The sequence below is a fragment of the Motacilla alba genome, chromosome 11 (assembly GCF_015832195.1).
Source record: "Motacilla alba alba isolate MOTALB_02 chromosome 11, Motacilla_alba_V1.0_pri, whole genome shotgun sequence".
Lineage (NCBI taxonomy): Eukaryota > Metazoa > Chordata > Aves > Passeriformes > Motacillidae > Motacilla > Motacilla alba.
The window spans coordinates 20,646,174-20,673,606 of record NC_052026.1 but is presented as its reverse complement, the minus strand read 5'-3'; the positions used below and the strand labels follow the sequence as shown (position 1 = coordinate 20,673,606).

The 27,433-nt window shown below is 52.8% G+C and overlaps 1 protein-coding gene across 13 annotated transcripts in view; it reads right to left on the bottom strand.

Moving 5' to 3' along the window:
• The window catches only part of ZFHX3 (zinc finger homeobox 3), a 385,515-nt gene that overhangs the window by 62,094 nt on the left and 295,988 nt on the right, over positions 1 to 27,433 (bottom strand). For 11 of the 13 annotated variants that reach the window (XM_038147757.1, XM_038147759.1, XM_038147761.1 and 8 more), the window contains 2 exons: positions 18,049 to 20,786; positions 15,642 to 16,138 (listed from right to left, as the gene is read on the bottom strand). In XM_038147757.1, coding sequence (XP_038003685.1) covers positions 15,642 to 16,138; positions 18,049 to 20,740 — 3,189 coding nt within the window. In that variant the 5' untranslated portion in view covers positions 20,741 to 20,786. Of the gene's footprint in view, positions 1 to 15,641; positions 16,139 to 18,048; positions 20,787 to 27,433 lie in introns of those variants that run through there. The other 2 variants (XM_038147767.1, XM_038147769.1) reach the window with 2 other exon arrangements.

Here is a 27,433-nt window from a genome sequence, read left to right as displayed (position 1 = left end):
GAAGAGATGCCCAAAGATGCAAACCTGCATGGGGACAGCTGACAGCCCAGAGCTCCACTGAGACTCCTCCTGTGGAAGAGATCCTTGCCAGGCCCATGGGGGAGATCCCTGCCATGCCCATGGGGGAGATCCTTGCCATGCCCATGGGGGAGATCCTTGCCATGCCCATGGGGGAGCCAGGACTGGCCCAGTTATGCTGGCCAACCCCTCCCAGTGCAGGGGGAACAGAGTGGGATGCTGGCTGAAGACGTCTCGAGGGAGGGAGGAGATGCCAAGGGAGAAGAGGGGGCAGCCAGAGACGCTGTTCTCCAGCTGCAGTACCTAACTCCAGCAGCACAGGTAGCCCTTGCACACCTGGCTCACCGTACACTCGCTGAGCAGCCCAGAGAGGGGGCAAGGAACAGGCCTGACTGCACCTGGGCACTCTCCTAACAGCATCCAGCTCTCTCTTCTCCCACAGCTGTGCTGCAAAAACTTGCCAACACAGGAAATCCACCCCTGGGCAACTCCAACTCCAACTGCAGAGAATCTTCCAGATCCTTGGAATCTCCCCTGGGAGACGCAGGCGCAAGGGCTGCTGCACATGGAGATGTACACAGGAGCATGAGTATCGATCCTGCTAATTATAGTGCTAAAACCAGAGCACCAGAGAGCACATTTCCTATCAGCTGGCCTGTAAAGTGCTGCCCTCAACCCTGCCTGCTCCTGCCCGCCTGTGGCTCCACCACAGGGCCCACGACAGCCCTGCAAGGGCACCTGTGCTGCTCACCTGCACCTCTGACCAACAGGAACCCACAAACCTCACACAAAGGGACCTCTCCTATGACCAGGCAGGGTGTGAGGAGGCCAGCCTCACCCAGCAGCTCCTGTGGAGCAGCACACGCTTGGGAATGGCTGAACGCCTCTCGCAGCTGAACCAAAGCCTGGATTAGAGACATCTGATCCTCAGGAAAGCACACAGCCACTTCCTATTTCCATGGATGCTACCATCCCTGCAGAAACACGGCGGAAAAGCTGCACTTTTGCCAGAAAAGCACTGTATGGGCAGCAGTAGGATGGAATGATGAAAAAGAAAAAAAAAAATTGTGCCAGAATGCAGCAACATCACCAAGGAAGAGGCTCAGGGATTCCAGCCTACTCCTATCCCAGTACTGGGATAGGCAGGAGCTGAGGAATTCAGGGAGCCTTGTCTTTTCCAGGGTCAGGAAAACAAATGGGTAAAAAACAACTGAAGACAGTAACCATAAGCAGGCCTCACAATGCCACTGCCCAGACATTTATAACACATTTTGTACATCTACTTGAAAATAATCAGTTCAGTGTGAGTTGCTGAGCTGTGAACACTCAGGTGAACTAGAGCAGCCTGGGAATATGGAAAAACACTGGATAAAAAGTAAATTATGTAATCAAAAGGTCTGGGGGAACCTGGAAAGACGGCAGGATTGAAATCTGTTGTCCATATTGTAATTGTGTAGCTGCTGAGTGACTGAAGAGGGCTTTCTGTAACTCAGAGCAAGGCTAGGACTCTCCATACCAGTGATGTTTTGTCTCCTCCAGCAGCCACGGGAAGGATCCCTGTATTACACAGCAGGGCTCTCCGAGGGGCTCTGATGCAGCACACTCCTTGGTCTTGTGCTGATAACACAGCTCAGAAAATGCAGCTCACTTAGCCACCCAAACCCCTCTCTACAGGTGGAGCCTGCTTTAAGGATTTAAATTAAAATGCTATTTCCCCCCCCATTAAGACTTTTGGAAAAGAACCACTGGCCTCTGCAGGAAAAGCCTGAGGACTGTCTGACACCACAGTGCCCTGCCCCACGTCCTGAGGTCAAGGGCAGCCAGGTGTGCCAGCCCCCTTCCTCCTCCTCCTCCTCGGCTGCAGTGCCCCGGCAGAGCCCCAGCAGCACCGTGGAGGCGAGGTCCCTGTGGAGGCAGGACAGGGGGACAGGAGGGACCCCGTGTGCAGCCAGGCACTGCTGCAGTAATGCACCATGAAACCAAGTGGGACACTGGACCAGCCACAGAAACCCAGCCTGAGCCCACGCCATTCCATACAACACTACGGACACTGATTAACCCCCCTCGCCCGGGATTCACTGCCTCATCCATCTCCAGGGAAGCTGAGATGGAATGAAGCTTTCCTTGTTTTCATACTGCTTCTTTCTAACTTCTTACAGCACTGTACCCCCTCAACTCCCAGCACATAACCAAAAACAGTAACAACAGAGCACAAGACAATTGTTCAATCCTCTCCATAAATCACAGAGTATCAGTATCAAACACACGGAGGACACAATCTCCCCATGCAGGGGAGAAGCCAACAAAAAAAAAAAACCCAAAAGACCCAGCCCATCCTCTGCCCACAGTCCACAACAAGGATCCTCAAGATCAGGTGATAAGGGAGGAAGGAAAACGAAGGGATGCTATGATGGACTAAAATGACAGAATGGGAGCAGAAAGAGGAAATAGAGAATACTCCTTGAGTCTTGAAGGTGAGCTGAAAACCCTAGAGCCAGGGAAGGCTCCTGGCAGTGGAGCAGCCCTCCTCCAGGGGCACAGGCTGCAGGGCTGGGCAGCCAGAGCACGACCTCGGAGACACGTGGTGTGCATCAGCCTACCCTGAACATGATTTGGAGCTGACTTCAGACCATGCTGCCAAGGTAAGTTCTTTAAGTGTCTGCAAAACACAAACAGAACACAAGCACCACGGAAATGCCCATGAGAAAATAAATAATTCTTCATTCAGTGAAAGCTTTGGATTGTATTAGACAAAGCCTGGGGCAATGTAATGAAAGAGGAAGATAAAAAGAAATGGAATAATTACTCACAGAATGAGGCAAGAATCCTGCTGGAAAAATATGTATGGAACTACTTATAATTAAGAACCAAAATAATGTCTGCACACAAAGGGCTGAATTAAGGCAACCTGCTACTTGCTATGTTCTACAGGGTTGTGAGGGCTCCATGAACTCAATGGACACTAATGTGTCCTAAGAGCTGAGTACAGAAATTCATGCAATTGCTCCTTGCCCCACACCCTGAGCAGCTACTCTGTAAGGAAAGCCACCAAGCTCCTGGGGAGGAGAAGCCTTCAAACACAGCCTCCAAATTTAACAGGGAGATCTCTCCAGTCCTTGGGCATGTAATAGCTCCCAGCCCACCTGGTCTCCACCAGGAAGGACACACCAATGACCCACAGCAATCCACAGCAGCACAACTGTCTGGCTCATGGATTCCACACACGGCTGCCAAGCAGTTTGCAGCCCAGGACAGCTGGGTTTGCTGCTCTGTAATTCCTGTGTATATCTAAAATCTAATTCAACTGTAGTATAATTCTGCAGAGGGATCTACAAGAGAACAGAATGGCTCTGAGCATTAGTTACAGCTATTCCCTCCAAGAGAGCAATGGAAAATACGGAGAGTGCAGAAGCACGCTGAGGCAATCAGAGCAACCCCGAGATGATAAATGTCTCTGCTCTTTGGTGCTCTCTTTGTTCCTGTGTATCTGCATCCACTGGCATTTGCCTTCACAGGTACAGAAACCCCTGGGAAAAACCAGGCCCACTGTCTACTGGTTTTAGCTGTTCTGGCTCTGCAATCCCAGCGGGCAGTCTGCAGACACACACGAGGTAAATGAGAAACACTCAGCACTAGGAGGGTGTACCGACCACTGCAATTCAAAAATAAAACAGAAGCAACAAAACCTTTTTTTGGGAGCAGGATCCACTCACAGAAAGGTGTGAGATTACAGAATTCGAAACCCTGTTTATGAAATTGCAGGTGTAACTCCAGTTACTCCAGCTGCCCCAAAATTCTCAATTCTGTGACCACATGGGATTAAGTGGTCTGCAAAAATACCTGCTCGTGGTTACCATGTGCTACCAGGAGGTCAGGCTGCAGGTTTCATGTCTGGATAATCCCCCTGCACAGCCCAGAGTCAGACACTTTGATAGGCCTAGGTGGGCACTGCAGTGCATGCACTGGAAAATCCAGGTAAGTCAGAGCCAAGGAGGTGTGAAAATGATAAAAGCAAAGTTCCTGCTTTGTGGGACCATGAAAAACACTCACATGGAGCCAGAGGTGTCGGTAACACAGACCCCACGACATGAAAACATCATCTGCAGGACTCCAAAGCCTTTAAACCTCTCCCACCTGTGGTCACAGCATGCTTGAAAACCTGCTCTGGGACAGCAAGCCCCTTCTCTGAGGGGCTGCCAGCACCTGTCCCTTTCCAGCACTGCTGCTAGTGGCCAAAAGCCAAAGCTAGGCACTGTCCTGCCTCTGAGCCTCCTGCCACGGGCAGGTCCTGGGCTCTGCAGCAGGTACCCCAGCATGTGCACCCTGCCGACACCCCCAAGAGCACAACTGTGGCCCCAACGTGGCACACCTGCACCGACCCCAGGCTTACACAACACTCCCACAAATGCTGGGGGCGAAGGGAAGGAAGTCACAACTCTCAAACTCACACCCTCTGGCTTTGTGCTGGAGAGGAAGGAGGTGAATCTCACCTGAAGGCAGAAGGGGTCACCCCAGGAGAGCTCCCTGCTCTTCTGCTGACCCTGCCTAAAGCCCCTCTGTGTGAAGACTGCAGCAGCTCTCTGGGCCAGTTTTCCAAGAACGTAACGGAAGGCTGACCCAAATGACCAGGACCTGCTGAACTAGGAGCTTCTCTGCCGCCCAGACTGGGGACTGGATGGGGACAGGGATGTGAGGAGACCCAGCAGGAACCAGACAAGGCACAGGCACAGCTGCTGCAGCTGCCGGAGGAGCTGACCAGCGACGGGCAGAGGAGAAGCCCCACGCCGCCACGGGCGGCTCTCACCCCACGGAGGGCAGGGAAGCTGCCCCGCACGGGGGGAGCCAGGGGACGCAGGGGGTGCCGGGGCTGTGGGGGCCCAGGGCGCTCAGCAGCCGGGGCTGTGCGAGCCGTGCCAGGCACCGGAGCTGCTGGAGACAGCGCTGCTCCTTCCCCACCAAAACCCCCGGGGCCTCCGGCGCGCGCGCTAACCACAGCCCTTTGAGAGGCTCGTGTATTTACAAACTAAGGCATGCTGGAATCAAAGGGGATACCATATGACATAATTCACATTAAAATGTCAACAGGCTGACAATTTATAGAGTCAATCCACCGGAGGTGGGGAGAACTAAGACGCGGTAATTGTTTAATTCCTGCTTAAACCAACAGCAGCTTCACCTTCAAAGCAGCACCGCATGCACGGCCTCTGGCTGCTGTCAGCCCTGGTGCCAGCCTGGACCTCAGCCAGCACGGAGGCAGCGGCCTCAACCATTCACTGCCACCACGGGCTGGGGACATGGGATGCCACTCTGAGGAGCACAGCTCCAGCCCACCCCATGGCACATATTCACCATCAGCACACGGATAACCAGCTCCCCAGGAAGGCAGAGTCACACCTCTCAGGGCACCGGTGTCCATTTCCACACCTGGGCACAGCACTCCTCCTCTGGAGGGGACACAGCAGGCAGGCGCTCCGAGGGCACCGCTGAAGGAACCGACTCACCCAGTGCCTGGCTCTGCATGGCCCCGACCCACAGGGACCTGGAAACAGCACAGCAGTAGAACAATGAAAGCAGGGAGTGCCCCAGCCATAAACCCCCTGGGGGCACACGAGAACTTTTTACCCCAGGTAGATGGCAGCAGCTTTGCCCACATCAAATATGTTGCGGTGTTTTGTGGTACTCAACACCAGCGCCCTCAGCCCGCTGACATCCCCTGCCTGTGGACAGGCTGCTGGCAACTTGTCTTGTAGCTTGCAATAAAGCATAAGGTAGGCAGCAGAGAGAAATGTGCACCACTGGGAGAAATTTTACCTGGATAAACCGCAGCCAATAAATTTTCTATAAATGCCAGCTAATGCTGTCCCTTGGAGAGCACTGGGCAGGGACTGCTGGGCTCCAGAGCCCTCGGCACAGCCTCGCTGTCTGTACATAAACAGTAACACCTCATTCTCTCTTCTACCTCATTAACTGAAACGCATTAAAACAAGTGTGCACTGGGAGCAGCAAATGAGACTGTTAAACCAAGCTGATATAATCCTCATCAGCTGTGGGAAATGAGCACACATCCATTACACTGAATCAAGCCGCCAACTGCGACTCATCGAGGATGTTGAGACCCCAGAAGATGCTCTTCCCCCGCAGCTGTACCAGGCAGCTCAACCACTGCCTCCAGCACTCTCTCATGGGGCATTTCCACGGTGCTGGGGCTGCATTTCCATTCCAGCAGCTCCCCCTGAGCACACAGCTGGGGGCCCTGGTCCCACGCTGCAGCCGAGTGCTGTACGAGTCCACTGTGTCCAGAAGGAATCTGCTTACCATCTGACTCCCCAGGACCCAAGCAGAACAAAAGGCCGAGGCAGCAGAGCAGACTCACAGAACATGGGACGCTTCCCAAGCCCAGTTTTCCGTGGGGACATGCCCAGGCAGTGTGACAGTACCTGGCCACAGCAGGGCTGGCCTCAGGTGAGGGACACACGTCCACACGCTGCCCAAATGGCAGCAGCCTCCAGAACCACACAAAGGGGAGAATGAACCACAACATCCACTGGAGGAGCCCTGCACTGACAGCACTGTGGTGCCACGGCTGTCCCCATGCTCCAGCTGGCTGCCAGATGCCCAGCGGGGGGAGTCTCAGAGAGGCTGACAGTGTCACACAGTGACCACTGACTTTCAGCACACAGCACCAGCTCCACACCAGGATATGGAACTGCTCCCTCCTTCTGCAGGGCCATCACGCCACGGCCCTGCCTTCACGAGCAAAGACTCACTTAAAGCGCTGAAGAAATGTTCGTTTTGCCTCTCCCCCGAGGAGGCAGAGCAGGGAGCCCACTCACACTGCAGGAACCGGGCAGACCGCATTCACCTCAGACAGACAGACAGACAAGACAGCACTTTGTGCCCTCCACCGCCTTGGGTCTGAACTGCTGACCTCACCAGAGCAGCTCAGGTTTCCAAACTCTTTTCCTCATGCCCAGCAGAGCTGATGAGGCAGGATGGGGTCCCCGCTGCCTCGCCCCCAGCCCAGGGGTGGGAGGAGGTCCCCTCTGCCTCAGCCTGTACTTGCAGCAGGAATGTAAACAATCCCTTCGATCCTCACAGCTGCTGTTTCAGAGTTTTTAACTCAGCAGAGCCATTACACGGCATTTCCCCCATGGGCAGTCTGAGCACACTGCAGCCCAGCCCAGGCTGCCTGGGACTTGCTCCTCCCTGTGGAACAGGACACCCTGGGGTCTCCCTGGCAGCTCCCAGCAGCCTGCACAGGCATTTTGAACGGGGTCCATGAAGTCTGTTTAACCAGCATGATGTGTGCAACAGAATCACAAAGAAACAGGCATTTAAAGTGACATCTGTTGGATTAATTAGCTGTGTAATTAGCCTCCCCTCTGTGGAGACAGGCTTTGTTACTGCTGCCTGAAACTTCCCCAGGTGATTCTCTTTGTATCCATCCTTCCCTGAGCTCACGGAGGAGCAGAGTGGGTGAGATGGGGCTGCACTGCCCAAACGAGGGGCACCAGACAGCCCAGAGGCCACGGGGCAGCTGAGGGGCTGGAACTGGGTCAGGGAACCCCAGCTTCCATCCGTGTGGTGGAACCCAAAGGGGAATGTCCATCAGCCTGAGCGCGTTCTGCAGGTCTGTTCAGAGATGAAAGAAGGACGCGAGTCAGGCATTTATATCCTCAATTAAATCAGAACATCCCTGTCTCCTGCAACCACTCCTCGCCTGCCTGGCCTGTGAGCCCCGAGCTGACACGGGGGGTCACAGCAGGCTCAAACCGCTGGGGGACACAGCAGCCCCTGCACTTCTACCCGAGCCACGGCCAACGCAGCAGAACAGGAAAATCCCGAGGGAACCTCCAGGACAAAGAGGAGAGCTGGGATGGTGGCAATAGCTGCAGCGCTGACGGTTCCACGGCCAGCTGCAGGGATCTCCCTGCTCCACAGCACAACAGGAGGGATGCTGCGGGAGGCACGCTGGGCTCTGCTCTGCAGCCGGGCTGTGGGCGCCCAGCCTCGCCTCTCTGCCAAAGCTACCTGGAACCCAGCAGCTCCCAACAGCTGCAGCCAGCCTTGGCAGAGCCTGCCCACCCGCACCCCGAGGCTCAGCTTCAGAGAACCTGTTGCACAAGTGCAACTTTATTGCCTAATTTGACTTGCAGAACTTGGCTGCCCACGTCACAGTGCAGGAGCAGGATTTTTACGACTGGCAAGAAGGGGAAAAAGCCCATTATGGTATTAAGTTATGTACCATGCATACATTATTTATTGTAATTTAATGAATTCCCTATGAGACAGCAAACACAGAACCTCCCATGTTTCTTCCATAGCAATTCTGGGGACTTCATTGCAACAGCTTCTTTAGGAACAGTTCAGATAAAGCCAGAGAAGGACAACGCAGCGCCCTGCAGCCCAGGGCACCGGCACAGCCAAACAGAGACCAGCAGTCCACGCCGGCCACACAGAGCAGGCTGGGGAAAGCACCTTGTGGGCCCCTTCCCTCAAACCAGCCCCCGCCAGAGATGGATGCTAATGAATGCCCATCCATTATTTAACGAGGTCGTCGCCAGCGAGCCTGCAGCTGCAGAACTGGTGCTGGGCCAGGGCCGGTACCCAAGGCGCTGAAAACCTGCCCCTGCCCAGCCAGGAAAGGAACTAAGAGCATCCTGAGGTCTTGGAGGGGTATTACCTGTGCCGAGGAATCCATCCAGGCCAGGCAGCTGGACTCAAGACACAGACTGAAATGCCAGTGGAGCTCAGGGCTCCAGCCCAGGACTGGAGGCCGTGAGCTGCCAGCCTTTGGGACAACAAAAGGCACAGACATGGGTGACACAGCCAGGTGAACGGACACTGGCAGACACAGCGGGAACCGGGAACTGCCAACCTCTGGGACTACTGAGGAGATGGGAGTCCAGTAACACCAGCAAGGTGGATGGACAGGAAGAGAGGGGCAGGAACCGAAGAGCTGGAGACCCGTGTGTGGGTGGACTATGAGGATATAAAAGCCCAGGTGCTCTTTTGCTGGGAGTCCCTCCTCAGAGGCACCGGCTCTGTTTCTCTGTTACTACACCAGGAATAAATGGCTTTATGGACTGAGACATCTGAGACTGTGCCACGGGCAATCTGGTGTGACTGGGCGAGGGGGAATGTGGGGAGCTTATACAGATTAGGATAAAGCTTGACAAGGTGTTTTTCTGTTTGTTTGGTTTTTTTCTCTTGAGTTTGGTTTAGTTGGGTTTTGTAGCCCATTCTCACAAATATTTTAGCTTATAAACCCTGTCTGACCAAGGGGTTTTTGGCTTCATGTTCTGGGGAGCTCCTGGTTCCTGCTGTGTGACCAGGGCTCCTGCTCCAGCTGCACTCTCACTCCTTTGTTATTTACGTTGCTTTTACAGGGTGGTTTCTTTAACAAAGCTGCTGGCTGCACATGGCTCAGCACTTACTGGAAAACTTGAAAGAAAAACCTAAGTGACAGAGGCCCATAAATAAAACATAGAGCAAGCAATGCTGTGTGCTCTCAGCAGTTCTGATTCCAATCCTTTCAAAAAGCAGTGAGAGAAAGGAAAAGTTCTGTGATCCTGTACTAACAGACTTTGGTATTCAATACCTAAAGGAAGGTAAAGACATCTTTTAGTGCCAGGGAGAAATTCATCACTCAGAGGAACGTGCAGCCCCATGAAGGACGGGTCTCAAAGGGTTAAACTGATACAGAGAGCTTTTAGTATCAAAATACCTGTCAACCCCAACAGGACCAAAGGTACTGGATCTAAGGGTCGGTCCTCCTCACACTGGCAGTTCACAAGCTCCTTTCATTATGAGTTTATCCAAGACGAGATGATGCAGATTTGAATTAAAGGTTCTGGAGACCATCTTTAAAAACAGCTTTGTAGGGAGACTCAAATGAGTATTTATTCCCTTTGTGAAGCTGCCATTGGAATCTGTCTTAAACCTTGTAGGAAATCAGCTCAAAGTCCCTCATATGCTGTAATTTAAATGGGCTTCAGGCACAATTTGTGTTGCTCAAGAGTGTAATTCAGAGCTCTGATGCTGCATCTGTATTCCAAGAGATAAACTTGCAAAAATAAAGCCAAAACACACTGAAGGCAGACAGCGAGTAAATCAAAGGTTAACAGAGCTCTAAACCTCCTAATGAGCACGACAGACTTTCTGTGAGCAACTTTACCCCAAGAACCTTAAAAGGCAGAGATGGGAGGAAGTCTGTGATACAAATCAAAACCCAAACACATCTCCTTTTGCCCACGACACATTCTGGGTATTCCAGGACTGGATCAGCCCAGCTCCTGGCAGCTCCAAACGGAGCTCCCGGGGCAGGTCCCTGGGCTGGTCCCCAGGGCTCTCCCACACTCAGCTCCTGCAGGGAGCCCTCCTGCCAGCAAGGCATGGCATGAGAAGACTCTCAGCTTGACCTTACCGCAGAATTACGGCAAGACTAACTCACACCAATCCAAATGCAGGAGTATTTTATTAAACCAGCAATTTCCATACTGAAATGTATGAAATTCACAAGTTCCCCTCCACCCTGGATTCCTGTGTCAAGCCAACTCCCCAAGTCAAGGGTCTTTACCCAAGTCATTCCAGCCATCTGCCATTCCTGCAACTTTCTCTGGTATCTTCTAGGGGGTTTGTAAAGCCTTCCTAAAACAACCTAAATGGAACACAGTATTGAGCCATCAGACCAAGAGAGGATTTACACAGCTCACATATTATCCCTTTGCCCTTCTGCTTTCCACTGATCATTGAGGCAATGTCTTCAAAGAGATGGGCAACAATTCCACATCCTTCCTGCAGGAATAATAACTTCAACCCCCTTCTTTTTGTTTTCATCTTTTTTTTAACATGTGGGGAATCAGGTAGCCTAGCTGCCCCTCCAGTAGGGTTGTCTGCCCCCCATTCCTCTAGCACCATGACACCAAATTCCATCAATCATTTCCTGTGAAATCACTTGATGTTGTAAAGTTCTTGTGCAACTGTCACAGCTTTACATCTAAGTGGTCCACTATTTTTACCTTAGGCTGATATTTAAACTTGCTTTTAACTCCATTTTTGGGTCACTTACAAACAAAGAACCCCCCTGTACCTTTATAATCCTTTTTCTCCATTGTGGAAAGTTAAGTTTTTATTCTACCTTCTGTTTCTCATCCTTCACCTCCCTACCCCTGCCCAGACCTCTTCCCCAGTCTGCTCATGAAGGATCTTTCCAAAGACCCTGGGAATGCCCTGTCCCTGCAGTCCAGCCCAGCCCTGCCTGTGGCCTGGCTGGCTCCTTCAAACAACTGCAAGAAGTGCTGCAAGAACCTCTCTTCCAAAAGCCTGCTTTTCCCGTTCCTAATCCATGTGCCTCCTAAATCTTTTCTGTCACAGTTTCCATCAATTTGCTGACTCAATGCTTTGCAGTTTCTGGCCCACACTGGTGCCAGGAGCCTCTGCCCCCTCCTGTGCTCTCCAGAGCTCTCAGAGCAGAGTCCTGCTCAGACAGTGACTTCTTCCTTCACGGCTCCTCCAGGTGAGACCATCCTTCAGGATTTATCCTCCTTACAGAGGTACCTCTCAATTCTGCTTTTAAACACATGAGAACTCCCTCCTCCTTCCCCTCCCTGCAGCATGGGCCTTCCTCTCTTGCCCTACCTCCAGATGAAGTGCTTTCCTATTTGATCACATTGGGCTTTCTGTGGATTTGGCCAGGTTCCCCCTGCTCTGTTTTCTCAGGGTTGTTACATTTAACACAAGCATCGAAGGTGCTTTTTGGTAACTCCTCTGTGACCCACACACAGCACACCCTTTACTGTATCCAACAGTAGCTCACCCGTTTTCACATAATTTTAACTTCAAATCAGCTCCTATTACAGAAGGTACCCTTTGCCTTGTTCTGTTATGGAAGGACATTGAATACATCATCATCATCATCATTCTGTAACTACATCTCATACAATATTCCATGCATCCTCTGGGATTAAAACTTTTTGGGGATTTTCCAGCAAGTTTGAGAATCCTGTGGCTAGCAAAGGAGACACAAGCCCCTGTGGGAGAGGCGTGATGGGACAGTGCTGCTCCATGGTGCAGCTGAGGCCTTCTGCTGGGTGTACAGCTGCACACCCTCCTTCCCTTCCCACAGGCCAGCTTTGCTTCTGTCCGAGTCAGCACAGACCCACAGTTTCATCACCACACCACCACGAGCACAGATATTAAAGAGTCATTTTCCTGCACACTCTGCATCTCTAGCTAACAAAGAGCCTCTATGCATGGCACCACGTAACCCAAACCCTCTTCTCCAGACTCCCTATTCCCTAGAAAAGTGAACTCAGCACTTGGAAACACTGAAAAGGAAGACACTGAATGAACTCATTGAAGGCACTTGCTGGCAGTCTGGCCAGCAGCGTGCTTCTTCAGTAGTTCTTTGTTTAAACTTCTTCTGAGCTGCACATTCTGAACTAGAGATTGTCAGGAAGTTGCAGGAAATGTCCAAACCTGGCTCCTTCTCAAGCAGATTAATTCCTTCTGCAAACTCCACCTGTGCAGTAGACACCGGGAGCTCGTGCCCAGCCTCTTCCAGATGGGAGGAACGCCCCAGCTCTGCGGCCACGAGGGGACAAGCCCTGGCTGCTGCTCCAGGGGCTGCACTTGCCTCTGCTCACAGCCGCCCCGTCACCCAGGCAGGAGGCAGGGTCTCCAAGCCCATCCTCCTCCTCAAGCCAGAACATCCATCCCAAAATGCAATGCCATGCCCTGACAATGGCGCTCTTGCCTTGCAGGGGGCTCCTCGGGACACAAGCCCCCCCAGCCACCCAAGCTGGTCAGCAGCCACAGCAAGGGCACAGGCACCACCTCCCCCAGCAAGTGCCAGATAAACAACAGCATTTCCACTGTACTCACGGAATTTCAGGGGGACAGCGAGGAATTGGGAGTACACAACAATAAAGGGAAGGTTACCAGACCCTTCCAGTTTTCTGGCATTCCCCTCCCCTCAGCCCTGACAGGGAAGAGGCCTGGCAGAAGCTATTGCCATGTGCAGGATGAAGATGGCAGCAGAAGACCAGACCTTCTCCCCTGGCGCTGGGAGTGTTGCAGGAGAACACTGAAAGGTTCACCCGGCTAGGAACTGACAGTGTCTCCAGATCACATTTTCTGGCAGCAAGTAATGCTGACACAAGTGGCACTTGGGCAATGCAAGCAGCCAATAACATGTGATTTAGGAAAAAAATGGCAAAAGCAGCAGAATAAGGAGGATTGTGTGTGATAAGCCCAGTGTGTGCTCTCACCCAGCAGCATCTGGAGAGGATTTTCTCCAGCAGGCAGGGAAGAACTCGATTACATCCAGTTAACTGTGCTCTAAACTGATTATGCATGTGCCAGGCTAATGGATTACATTAGCAAGAGGAAAAATAACATCCAATCAATCTCAATTTACTGCAGACCACACCAAGGCCTGAGAGAAGAGAAACCATTCTGTGAACTCCCCCCAGTGCCGCTGCATCCCTTCAGTTATCAGCAGGCATGGCATTACAGCTGCTCCCAGGCCGAGAGCCCTGCCGCCGTCGTCTGAGCCATGCCTCACCCAGAGAGGCTTTTCCATTAAATCAATCCCTGATTCCAGCCATGCTGAAGCAAGACACCCTGAATCCAGCCATCCACCAATCTCTGCTCCAAGCTTTATCCAGCCACACTTGAAGGCCAATATATGGAGCATTCCAAAGGAATCCATTACTCTGAAATGTGTTATCCTTCAGCTGGTGTCTCACTGCTGTTGTGTCAGAGGCCAACACAGGGCTGGAGCAGCTCTGAGACTGCCCAGGCCTCTCACAAACCTGAAAACTGACAGTTCCTCTGTGCCTGCCCAAAGAAAACCTCCTAGCAGTCTTTATCACAAGAACCTATGCCTGTTCCCTGACGCTGGTGGGATTTCTTCTCCCTTTTCTTTCCCCTCAGGGAGAGAATTCTAGTGCCTCAATTGTTTTTCCCCACTGGAACTCACTGTAGATGGAGGGCCTGGATAAAGAAAACTCTAAACCTTTGCAATGTATGCTTAAAAGAACAATATTATGTGTTAAAAAATCATAATACAGCTTCCAAACAACTCTCTTGTTGTCTCTATCCCAAATTGACCTCCACAGAGGAGATTCAGTTCCCTCAGCTGGGTTCTTGAAGCCTCACGGGGACTCTGCTGCCCCCAGTTTCCAAGCTGTGTAACTCTGTCAGGCCTCTGCATGCCAGAGAGCAGAGGTGTAGGTTTTGATAATTTCCAGGTCATTTCCAGAGCCAGACTGTCAGGGTGAGGCTGGATCCCAGCTCAAGATGGAACAATCACTGTCACAGCCATCCTGGCCTCAACACGAGCACAGAGAAACACAACCCTGCTCTGAGCAGCTCCCCACCAATGCCAGGTGGGTCCAGCAACCACAGCTCAAGGTAAGCCTTATATGATGCTCCTGGTTATAACCTTCCTCCCTGAACTGGCTGGAACTGTTAATTCCTAGGAAAAATCCAGGAGTTTTGAAAATGTGTCTACACTGTGAAGTGGGTGGGTACTGCAGAGCTCAATGTCAGCTCCTAAATTCCCATTACGTAAAGAAAAGTTTTCAAAGAAACGATCAAAAAGTGCAAGGTACACTGTGTGTGTATATAAAGAAACCTCAGCACACTCGGGGAAAAGCAGGAAGAAAAGGATGAGGACAGAAAATACAAAAATCCTGTGAGGAATGAGCAGACAATGAGTGGGAGAGCACGTGTGAATGGAGGGGATGCGGCTGCGGAGATTTATGGCAATTCGTACCTGATTGTTCATACTAAAGCTATTATGGGATGATTAGAGAAAAAGGTGAAGCTTTAAGTCCAGTGAAAATCAATAGAAACGTCTGGAGCAATTCTGCTGCACGAGTGAAAGGACTATTTACTGTATCCGGAGCTCCTCTTGGGTTACAGCCCACAGGGTTCGGGCCAGCAAGGGGAGGGGGCTGGGGACCAGACGAATGAGGCAGGAAAGAGAAGATGGTTATAATGGTTATAAAGACAGCACAGAACGAGGGGGTGGGAGGAAAAGACAACAAGATGGGAGCGACAGCCCAAATAGTGCTGTGGATGGGACCACGCAACGCCTGCGAGGTGCAGGGCCACGCTCACACTCACGGCTCCTCTCCCAGCAGCCAGAGCCCTTTCTCACAGATCCCAGCACTGATGTACACAGGGCACAGCAGCACTGCAGCCAGGGCCCTGCCACCCGCCCGCTGCCAGGACCAGCACGCTGACCACACTGAAAGCCTTCAAGCGACACAAAGCGACAAACTCTACGGGAAAGAGCCAACAAAACACAAGCAAACGTCACCTTGCACAACTTTACTACCAGGGATCGCTCAGCTTCTGTGCAGAGTATCACAGCTGCAGTGCCATAAGACACACAAGCCCCCTCTAAAGCAATGTGACATAAACATCTAGAGCCCTGAAGCCCAGACAGCCACAGTCGCCAACAGAACACAGGCTGAAGAGCTGCAGCACACAGTGACCTTGGGGGCCAGTGGAGCTCTGAGCTGCTCGTCTCCAAACGGTCACGATGCACTGTGGTTCAACTTAGATTTTCCTTGGAAAATGAAAGAGGATGAAGCAAAGCCAACCCTTACCTTATAGAGCTTCAGGCTGGCCTCGTGCCTCGAGTTGACGGTGTGAAGACGCAGCTTCTCCAGACTGTTGGTGTAGTAGTCGCAGGCGTTGCATTTCAGATGGACCGGGTTCCCAATGGCCACGCACTTGAGCCTCCACTCGTTGGCTTTGCCCCCCTCCTTGATGTGTGCCACCAGCTGGTACTTCTGCACGTGCTTGTCCGTCTTGCAGTGGAGCTGGAAGTTGGCCTTGAGCTGCGTGTTGTAGCGGCACAGCTTGCACTGGTACGAGTCCCCCATCACCGCCTTCCACTCATCCTCGGGGAGGCTGCGCTCCACGTTCATGTGGAGGCCCAGCATGTCCAGATTATCTGTGGTGAACTTGTTGCACACAGCGCACTGGAACAGCTTCAGCGACGGGTCATTCGTCTGCGTGAAACTTTCCCCCAAGTTCATGAGCTCCTCCGACACCAGCTGTCCGCCGCCCAACCGCATGTCCAGCGGGATCTCACCACCCACTGCGCCAAGGAAAAAAGGGGAAGAAGTGGTCAGGAAGGCTGAATTCCAGAAGATAGACACAGAGCAGAACACGAGCTGCTCCCAAGTGCCACCTGTGTACCCACAAGCACACCAGCTGTGTGTCTCCCTTCACCCACTCCTCTGTCCTGCTGGTCTGCACCAGAGCTGAAGGAAAAAGTTACTGCAGCCAGCATAGAAGGCTGGGAACGGACTGCTATCACCCTTGCTACCCCTCTTGCTCAAGGATCATCCAGCCCTCAGCCCATCAAAGGTGGCAAGAAAAACCCTACAGACTTTGAAAGGATGAAGAATTCCATAGCACCACACTGAACCTTTCTGTGGCTACTTCAAGAACAGCATTAACACTTGATGCTGTTTTTTCTTGCCTCCCTGGAGAAGCGAATGCTACCTCATGCAGTGGCTAAGCACAGTCCCTACCACAAAAACAAAGGTCAACAGTCACAAGCCCAGGAGATGGCCGCCTTGCAGGGAGGTCACCGCACTGCTGCCACAAGCTGGCAACAGTGCAGGACATGGCACGGACAGAAACAACCTGAGAAGTGCCACTCCTGCACTGTTACATCTCATCTCTTGTCCAAGAGTTCAAAATGGTGAAGACTCTTCTAAAAACAGTTTTGACAAGGTAAAGACAACAACTAATAAAGAGGGTGTGAGAGCATGTCACAGGAGGAGGAGGACCCCACGTTTGACAGGCTGACTCTTCAAACCAGAGCTCAGCTCTGCTCACTCACAGCTACTGAGCACAACAGGCTCCTACTCACACCAGAGCACCCGAGAGATGCAGAGAAACTCTGAACGAGCACAGAGACAAACCAGGACTCCTGTGCCACTTTGCTCTCCTTTTCCATTTTTGAGACATTTATGCTCTTTCTGCAGCTTTTTGGTATTTTACCTTTATTTGATGTCACAGCTCAGTTTAACAATCCCATGAAAGGAACCAGGTCAACAATTCCTCAGTTAATCAAAGTTATTTCCTTAACTTTTATTTCCTGTGTTGCAACTTATTTGCTGAGAAGCAAGCGTTCTTTAGGACACTCTCTCCTGAACTCACCATGCAGGAAAAACCCAAAAGCAGACTCTTCTGAATTATTAATGCTCTGCTCAGTTTGGGCCAAAGTGTAAGAGTGGGAAAGATCTGCTTCACTTCTCACAAAGCCCATAGCCTGTGTATCTGAGTCAAAAGGGCCAAGCTGGTGTCAAGTGCTTATTAACACGGGCAGGGCCTCCCTCTGCAACCCTCAGCGTGAGACTTGCAACCATCAAATGCACAGCTCTTGATGCTCTCCAGGCAGCTCGTGGACATCCAAGGCCCTGTCATTTACTTGAGGAGCTTCAGTTAAAACATTCCCAACTCATTACAACTGCCCCGTGCTACAGTAGTGAGGGGCTCTGAGCTTCAAAAGCCTCCAATTCCATCTGTCACCGGCAGCAGAGGAACACCACCCCTTCCACCTCTCTCAAACCTGCTTCCCTTGTCTTCTCAAGGCAACACAGCATGGAACAAACCAACCCTGAACAAACACACCTGCCTTCGGGAGTGCCAGCAGGTGACTGCACCTTCTCTCAAAGCTATCCACCAAACTACTCCCACTCCTCACCAAACCCAGGAGAAGTTCTCAGGAAACACAGTAGTTTGGATGCTTTCCACAACGAGGAAGACCACTCAGCGCCACGGCATCCGTAATCCGTGTCTGCTGTTCCATTAACTCCCTGTGAAAACTCTTGGAAAGCATACTAGAAAAGCCACGAGGAAATACTGCTCTGGGTGAACACAGATGAGAAACCTGCACTGCGCAGCCTCCATGCTTGACCACCACTCAAAGGTAGCTCACGGGCTGCCTTTGCTGGGTCTCTCACACGAACACGGTGGAAACCCCTTCAGCCTCACCTAGAGATGGAGCCATCGTTGCCATGGGGTTGGTGGGATCAAGCTGGAACCCCCCCATCATGAACTGTGCATCTGAGGAAGTGCTGTCCATCTTCAGGTTGGGAAGGTTCATGTTCTGTGCCAGGTAGTACTGGTAGAGCTCGGCCTCGGCGGGGGACGGCAGGCTGCCGAGGCCCAGGTGCCGGTTATGCTGGATTTGGGACATGTTCTGCTGAAGCAACATCATGTTGTGCATGTGCTTCTCACTGGTCATGTGAATCCGAAGGTTTCTGGCTACGTTGGTCTCGTAGTCGCACACCTCGCACCGCCACGTAGGTTTGGTTTTTGGTTTGGTGGGGGAGGGAGCCCCACAGGTGCTACCGATGTTGGCGGCGGCGGCTGCCGCAGCAGCAGCTGCTGCCGCCGCCGCCCCCGCGGTGTGGCTGAACACTTGCTCTCCCCCTCCGTTCTGCAGGTTCTGCATGTTGTTGAGATGCTTGTCGGACTGCATATGAATACTGAGGTTGCCTTTGGTAGTTGTGGAGTAGTTACAGACCTCGCAGCGGAAGGGCTTGTAACCACAGGTGTAGCTCTCGCCCCGCGCCAGCCGCGGGTGCGGCTGCCCGCTCTTGCAGTAGACGCAGGAGCCGCCCGGCTCAGGATGTTTCTCCTTCATGTGCGCCTCAAGCGTCTGCTGGTACTTGTAGTGCCAATTGCACTTGGGACACTTGAGCGTCTTACATGAGTTGCGAGAATGCATCATAGTCATGTGGCCACCCAGCGACCGCGAGGAGCCCAGGACCGTGTCGCACTTTGGGCACTCCACGCCACTCCCCGAGGGGCACTCCCCACCCCCAAGTTCACAGAGGGGGCCAGCGTGCTGGTGATGGGAGATGTAGCTCCCGTCCTCGCCCTCTGCGCTCTCATTTGGTTCTGGTGCTGTGGCATTGTCTTTATTGGCACTTTCATCGATGAAGTCCAGCCTCCTGCTGCCCTCGGCCACACTGGCTCCGCCGCCCTCATTGTTAAAGCTTAAGTGATTCCTCCTGTTTGCACCATCAAAGACAAAGGAAGAAGCAGAATTAGAACTAGTAGAAGCCGTGCCCCGTGACAGGGTCTGGAGCACGTTAGGCATTAAGGGAGAGTTAGAAATGCTTTGGTTTGAGAGAGCAAGGTCCTTTTTGCTGCTGCCACTGCCTGCCACAGCCCCAGCATCCTCCTGGGGCCGGTCCTCCAGTTCATCCTCCAACTCGTTTGGAAATAGTCCTTTGCAACCCTCATCATCCTCATCTTCTTCCTCTTCCTCCTCTTCCTCTTCCTCCTCCTCCTCTTCCACATCCTCCTCCTCCTCCTCTTCCACCTCCTCGGCTGGCTCCACCTTTTCCGAGAGGCTGTCCTGGTCGTCCCCCTCTTGTTTCTCCCCCCCTGCCACCCCAGGGTCCTTCCCCTCTGAGGATTTGGTGGGACTGGAAGCCAGCGGGCCCAGGGGGACTGAGGTAATGGGAGTCTTCAGAGCTGAGCTGGTCAGCCCACCCAGGTTGAGGAGTGCACTGGGGGCCAGGACACCTGCTGCCGGCGGCGGCTCAGCTCCACCGGCCGCCCCGGCCTGGAGGGCCTGCTCACCTTCCATGCAAATGCCACTGAATTTACCATAAAAACTGTGTCCAGGGCCTATGAGGTTAGCTGCGGAAACGAGAGGGTGCTGAAAGGTTTTGTTTTTTGGTTCCAGAAAGCTGACAAGGGGTTCCTTGTCTTTGCCTATCCCTTGGATGATAGCGGAGATGTTCTTATTGCTAAGAATTTTCCGCTCCTCCTCACTCAGAGTCATTCGGTGGTCATGCACGGCATGGGTCACGAACGAGCGGACATACCCAAAGGAGAGCTTGCACAAGAAACACATCAGGATGGGCTTCCTCTTCCCATAGAGCACAAAGCCATCGAATTTGGACAGGTCCACATTGTTGGGAACATCTTTGGATACGCAGGAGCTTTTGGCAGAACCGTCGCTGTTCAGGTAATCCTTGTTGCTTTTGTGTCGCACATCGAAGACGCGGAAGCTGTGCAGGACGGGGCTGATGCCCGCCAGGGCTGAGGTATTCGGGAAGGCCTGGTCTGAGCCCTCAAACCACTTCCCGAAGGATGAGGCTATGTGGAAAGTGTTGATGATCTGTGGGTAGACGGGAGCGGCAGCAGAGGGATCTCCCTGCTTGGGCAGAGAGTTCGGGAGCAGCGAGGGGAGAGCGCCGCTGCCGCCGGCGCCCCCGCTTTGCACCAGCTGGCTGAGGCTCTCCACGATGTAGGCTGAGCCGTCGGGCTGGTAGACGATCTCGCCGGCCAGGTTCTCCACGTCGCTCTCCTCCTCGCCGTCCTCGCTGCTGTCGCTCCCGCTGTCCCCCCGCAGCGGCGGGGGCGGGCGGGCGCCGGCACAGCGGTGCTCCATGTAGCTCTGCAGGCCGGCGAAGGAGGCCGCGCACTGCCCGCAGCTCACCTCCTTGCCCGCGGGCTCGGCGCCCGCCGCGCTGCTCTCGGCGACGCGCTCGGGGAAGGGGACCCTCAGGCTGTCCAGGGGGCCGCAGCTCTCCGCCGCGGGCTGCTCCATGCTGCCGGCCGGGTCAGGGAGGTGGGCGCTGTTGAGATCAGTCCATTGCTGGTGCTGAGGAATGCCGCACCCATTGTCCTTCCCGGGGATGACGGGCGAGTCACAGCCTTCCATGGCAGGGCCGGCACGGAGCGCTCATTGCACCCGCTACGGCTCCGACCTGCGGATGGGACACAAGGAGAGAGGCGGGTGAGTCAGGGTGCTCCCGGGAGGACCCCACCACCACCAGGGCTGCCGACCCCGCTCCTCGGGACCAAACGGGGGCTGGCGCGCCAAGACGGGCTCCAGGGACAGGCAGCCCAGCCTTGGCAAGGTGCTGCCGGGGATGAGCAATGGAAACACACTGGCAGCAGCAACGCAGGAGGAAAACTGGAAAGTGGCAAAAAACCTCCTGAACGCCTCGCCCAAAGGGAGCCAGCAGGAAGACTGTAGGACCTGCACTGTGACCCCCAAGGCCTTGGGTCTTCAGAAAACAAAACACCATGGGAAAGCTTGTGACAGAAACAAGATATGACAACAAAACAGTTCTGTGGCTTTACAGCTCTGGTATTCTCTGGCTCCCCCCAAGGCAGATGCTGTTTTTCTGGGTGTCACCCTTCTGCTAATGGCTTGGGAAACGCAGAGCCATTGCTACAACTCATGCGCCTCAATGGGAGACCCAGAGCAACTCACGGCGAGTTTGGAGTAACAGTGCTCAGTGAGCACAGGAGACAACTGCTCTGGTCTGGACAGAGCTTAAACAGAGAGATGTCAGGAGAGAAACCAAACAGGAAATTCCAGATGTGACAAGGGTGCATCCTGGGGACTGGAGAGCGGTCAGCGCACCATGCTCCAGGAACCTCCCAGAGATCCTGCAGGACTCAGCCTCCGGGCACGGATTGCTTCCTCTCACCCCTGGAGACAAACTGTGGGTGCAGGTCCTGGAAGAGGAAGACAGCCCTCCCACTACCTCCATCCCACCAAAACCAGCGTGACTGGAGGATTCCCACCAACTGCCAGGCAGCCAGCGGGCCTGGGCTACTGACCATGGCTCACACCCAGGGACCCCTGTCATCGTGACCCTTTCTGCTCCATCTGGCCAACGACTCCAACACTGCAATCCTAATGGAGCCCTCTTCAGCTCGTACAGAAAGTGTGAAGAGAACTGGAAACCTGCCAGAGGTTTCCTGCAAAGCCAGTGATGTGCCACAGCAGCCCTGTGTGAACTACCTGAATTAGTTCAAGCAAAAGAAAACAGAGTGACAATCAGCATTTTTTTTCTGGTTTCACTATCTCCCAGTTTATTTTCCTTTACTACACAAAGCCATCCATACTTCCACTGATTTCTCTAATGTGTTAGTACTTTCTCTTTATGTTTGACTTCCAGTGAAGCTCAAAGAAAAAGCATTTACAACTACCACTGAAGGCAAAGTCATACTCTCACAGCCCGTGTACAAGCATGCCTGCAGAAGGACACGCAGGTGCATTGGGTGGAGACAGCACCCAATGTGATCACCCACAACATCACTCCACAGCACCTCCAGTCTCACCTTCCCTGGATGCTCTGCCATACCCAGCTGCCCCTAGAGTCGCACTGGGAACAACCAGGGATGTGCTCTGCAGCAACAGTAATCTGGTGCACTGAGCAGAAGAAGAAGGAAAAGCAGTATCCTGCTGCCAAAAGGCTCTGGGTTTAGTCAGCCAGTTTTGTTTCCCCTAGCCTAAAATATGGTCCAGCCATGCACCAGCTCCCACTGCACCAGCTCCCTCCCTGGATCACTGATCCCAGATCCTTCTGTGTGGAGGCTGCACATTCACCCTCCCACAACACGCCTACTCTCTCCCTCTTCACTGCTACTTCTGCACTGGCAACTGCAATCCAAATTAAACCAAAACAGATTTATTCATGGGAAATGAGGAAAAAGAAACTCCATAAGCCTTGTACTTTTGCCAAGCGAAGTTTTAGGAATATCTATTCGAACTTCAAGGCACGACGTGGAGTGACCACACCCTCCCAATTCTTTTAGACCTGGCCAGCACAGCCTGCTCCTGGGACACACAGCCAGGTGAGACACAGCCAGGGTCACTTCGGTTCTGCCAGCAAGAGCTCCTGACTGGCAGGAGGTGCCTGAGTGACAGCCAGGCCAGAAGGGTTAGCAGGGCTGGAGGGGCGGGAGGGTTAACAGCCTGATTGGAAAATCAATGTAATAAATGCTTGGTAAGTTACAGGAACATGCGGGAAGAGGAGGCTGCGATTGATAAAGGACTGCAGCTTTGATGCTGCACTGGGGACTTGTTTATTGACAGGAAAGCCAATCTCTCTCCCGGCCCGGCCCGGCCAGGCAGACCCGCACGCTCCAATTAATTGGTGGGCTTTTCTGCCTTGGCTTGCTTTAACAGCTCTCCCCCACTCACTCCAAGTTAACCAGCTCAAGATGTTCTACGCCAAAGGAATCTTCTCTTCTCTCCCTTTCCCCAGCACAGAGGAGCCCTTACAGGGCACGTGGAAAAACCCAGAGCCAAAATGGCCAGCCCAAGCCCTGGACACAGGCTGAGCCCCTGCACAAGCCCAAGCTCTCTGATGGCTCAGTCACCATCAGAGCTGTTCCTAAAGGGAGCACAAGGCATGAAAATATTTCTTTCTATGCACGCAGAAGCTGCAGGAATCATCTGTTCAAACTGAAAACAGCAATTTCCTTACTATAGCAAACCGGGTTCTAAGCAGGAGCACAATGCAGTTATCAGTCCACTATTGGGCCCCGTGTCTTCCACCACCCCGAAATGCCCCTAGGCCACCTGCGTGGGGACAGACACAGTGTGTGAGAGCTCAGATGGACAGACAGTGGTGTGCTCCACACCTCCCATTCGCTCCCCCTGTCGCCCTCTCTGCTCTGTTTATCAGCCAGTCAATAAGAAAAGGTAGTTCTTACTTAAGGAGGCAGAAGTCAACTCGTCAGGTCGATCAGCACTCTGTCTGTAAACATGGTTTCCCGTAAAATCAATGAACTCCAGTTACAGGGAGAACAGCCTGAGTGCCAGAGACTCTGTGCTCTCGCTCTGCCCCAGTGGCAAAGGAGGGCTGTCCTGCTCCCTTCTGCAGCCTCACATCCCACCCCTGCCATGCTCACCCTCCTCTGGCCCAGGGCCCGTCCCAGCCCCTGCCCCTTGCTCACAGCCCTCTGCATCTCACAGTCCCCTGGAGCCAACGCGGCACCACGGCGGCCCAGAACGGAGCTCGTATGGCAGGTGCAGGTGACAGCACAACACCGTGCCCCACACTCCTGCCACGTTCCCACCACCCAGGCCTGGCAGCTGGCAGCCATGCCGTGCAGAACACGCGGGGAGTCACCCCGTGTCACCCTGCCACCTCCTCCCAGCCCCATCCTCAAAGGGACAGACATTCCGTTTCCAGCAATGCTTCCACCAAGGAGTGGCTGGTCCTAAAGCAACGCCCTCAACTCCTGGCAAGCCGGGGCTCCTGGGCACCCCGGCCTGCGGCACCAGGCTGCCTCCTCCCCTGGGGACACTGGCAAGCAGTGCGGGCAGCAGGGATGGAGCGGGAGGGAGGAGGGGGCTCCTGCTGTTGCCCAGGCTTCCCGAGAATTAAATATGAACAGCCGTGCTGTGTAATTTTAAATTGTTAATTAGCACAGGGTTAATTAGGCGGCCCTTTCACAAGAGGCTGTTTGGCAGTAAACCAAGACTAGAAGCAATGAGGAAGGAGGAAAACAAAAGGAGAAAGCGACAGTGAGAAACTGTTCCCTCAGCTAATGACCCACATGGCACCATGGAAAAGAGGGCGCTGAGGACAGGGAGAAGATACAGGCAGATGCATTACAGCCACAGCCTTTACCTGGCTGACAGTCCCTGCAGGCTGCCCTCCCCCTGCCCAGCTGCACAGCACAGCGCTCAGGCCCCCGCTCAGCTCCAGGGTGCCAGTGGCTCAGGAAAGCCAAAAAGGACAGAGGTGGGGGAGGACAAGGACAGCACAGGACTAAGGGCGCACACTCAGCCTGGCCTTCTGCAGCGTCCTCAGAAGGACAGTGCCTGGCGAGTGTGGTGTCCAGGCTGGCCAGGAAGCTCCTGCCTCAGCAATGGCACTTGGTGACCCTTGCTCCAGCCTGAAAACCAGGGATGGACATACCAAAGGTGAGCGAGCAGCCAACTCAACTGCATGGTCATAGAAACACAGAATAGCGTGGGCAGGGACCTTGGAGGTCCCTGGAACAGGAATGCTCAAAGCTCCCAAGAGCAGGAGGCCAGGCAGGGGGTGTGAGGCAGTCACCGTGACCCTCTGAAGTGCCGACACAACGCATCTGGAGCATCAGAGCTCTCTGTGCTGCCTCCTGGCACCTGGCGTGCCGCACAGCACTCGGGTAACACTTAGGAAATTGCAAATGGAAAGACATGAGGAAAATAATTGCCTAGGATCAGGAATTCAAAAATTAAGGAAGAACAGAATGTATGTTGCCAAAGCAACTTTAATTTTGCTCCTTTATGCATATGAATTATGATACTGCCTGCAATTAGGTGAGCACACGCTGCCTTGCTTGGCAAGCAGGACGGTCACAGAAGAGGGTAAAACAAGGTAGCAGAGCATGTTGTCACTTTATGTGATATCTGCAACAGCTGCTATCACACAAATATGTGAAGAGTTACTTCCTAGAATAGAAAGATCTTTTCAAATTTCCTCAGCAGCCATGGCTGGAGATTCGAGTGGCAATACCAAGAGTTTCAATTCCCAGTTCTGTAAAATGCTTCTACCTTTTAAGTTAAACAGAAGACAGGGATCCCAGCTCTCTCACATTCATTAAGGTGCCAGAAAGCAGCAAGATACCTGCCAGCCTAAGGGAAGTGCTGAAAACTCTGCACCAAGGCTTGAGATATTAGGATAAAATGGTACTTATGTGCCAAAACCTGAGCATAGCAGGGAACGGGGATGCACAGTGTGAAGAATGATTTCTAGTTGGGGTTTTCACACCAGCACTTTACAACACAGTGCCTTGGGATTTCTCTTATGCAACTCCTAACCAAAAAAAAAACAACCTGAAAATACTGATATTTATTAGCCAAGTTCAACATTATAATGAAGCAATTACAAACTAATTTTCCCTTTTCACATAGCAAGTCATATTTTGCACCTCCCCAAGTGAGACCAAGCTGTGTTTTAGCACACACCCTGATCACAGTGGAGTTGTTTCACTGGCAAACATGGTCTGATGAGCAAGATACCAGTCTTGCCAAATCCTGAACACCTTTAATCTCTCTTCCTCTTTTGCAGTGAGGCTTTACCAACCAAAAGCCCAAGCTCAGTTCTGACTTCCTCCAGCATTCTGCACTGTACCAGACTGTTTCCACCTGGACACACAGCCACAAACAAACCTCTGCAGTGGGAGCAGAATTAACAAGCCAGCCCTGCCTGCTGGTGGAAGAAACATGCAAACAACACTGACCCACAGGTTCCAAAGAGCTGGGGCTGCAAGTCCTCACAAACTGGTTGGTTATCCCAACAAAGCCAAGAATTCATGGAATTGAAGAATCATTTGGGTTGGAAAAGATTCTTAAGATCATTGTCTGACCATTAACCCAGCACCGCCAAGGCCACCACTGATCCATGTCCCCAAATGCCACACCTACACGCCTTTTAAATCCCTCCCTGGCATGGTGACTATACCACTGCCCTAGGCAGCTTGTGCTAGTGCCTGACCACCTTCTCAGGGAAAAAATCCCTATGAAAAAGGGAAAAAAAAATAAATCTGAGTGTAAAAGTGCCTATGAACACTATGAGCCTTCCCCTCGGAGGGGTTCTAGCCCATGGATCCCGAAGGGCCCAAGGTCCCAGAAGGGGATGATGTGGCACACATCTCACACCCATGTGGCACACGCTCTTTCAGCAGTGGTCTAGAGAAAGAGAAGATCCATGGGGCACCTAAAAGGGCAGGGCAGGGCTCCCCAGCAGAAGGCAGCCGTGCGGAGGGGCCGCTCCTGCCGAGGGGTGACACGGGCTCCATCCACGGCACAGCCAGCCCCTCAGATCCTCCCGGCATCATTAGCATAAACAGCTTTTCAACCAGCAGGAAGCAAGGGAAACGCTGAACAAAACAGGGCTGAAAGCTGCAGGGCTCAAGCACTTGGCATGAAACTGAGAGAAAGGGGCTCCTTGAAGAGGTGAACCTTCCACATTATCCATGTTTTCCCTCTGCTCTTCACACCAGCTAGGAGTGGGCCAATGGGAGTAACACGAGTCAGGCAGCTTTTCAGAAGGCATTTTGTTATGAACTATTATTCCAAGTTTACTGATCCCTTTGAGCCAGCTACTGCACAACACACAAAAATACTTATCTAATCTTCAGCCCACTGCCATTGAGAGTGGAGTGATCCCAAGGAGGGCCAGAAGGCTTTCTGAGAGCAGCTGGGGACAAGAGCGCTTATTCCTTCAGGAGATTCTTAGCACTAAGAATATTTTGCAGCAGAGGTAAACTGGCTTCAGTCACATTTCTCTCTACACAGCAAGCTGAGGCACTTGCTTAGCTCATACGTGACAAGGCATTCACACGCTCCCAGGGCACGGAGCTTGTTCTCAGGTTCTGCAGGATCCTCTCCTCTCGAGGAGGACACCACAGAAATTCCAGGTTTTGTTTCAAAACGTCACACATCTCACGATTCTGCCGTTGTGCAACTCACCCCTTTGCTCCAAACCCCCAATCTTGTTAAATGGTGTTCTCAGCCTATGCTGCTGCATAAATAACTACATTTGCATCTGGTTTGCATTTTCAGTGCACTGTTGTTGATCCAACTCCAAAACTAATCAAAGAGCTGCTGAGGACA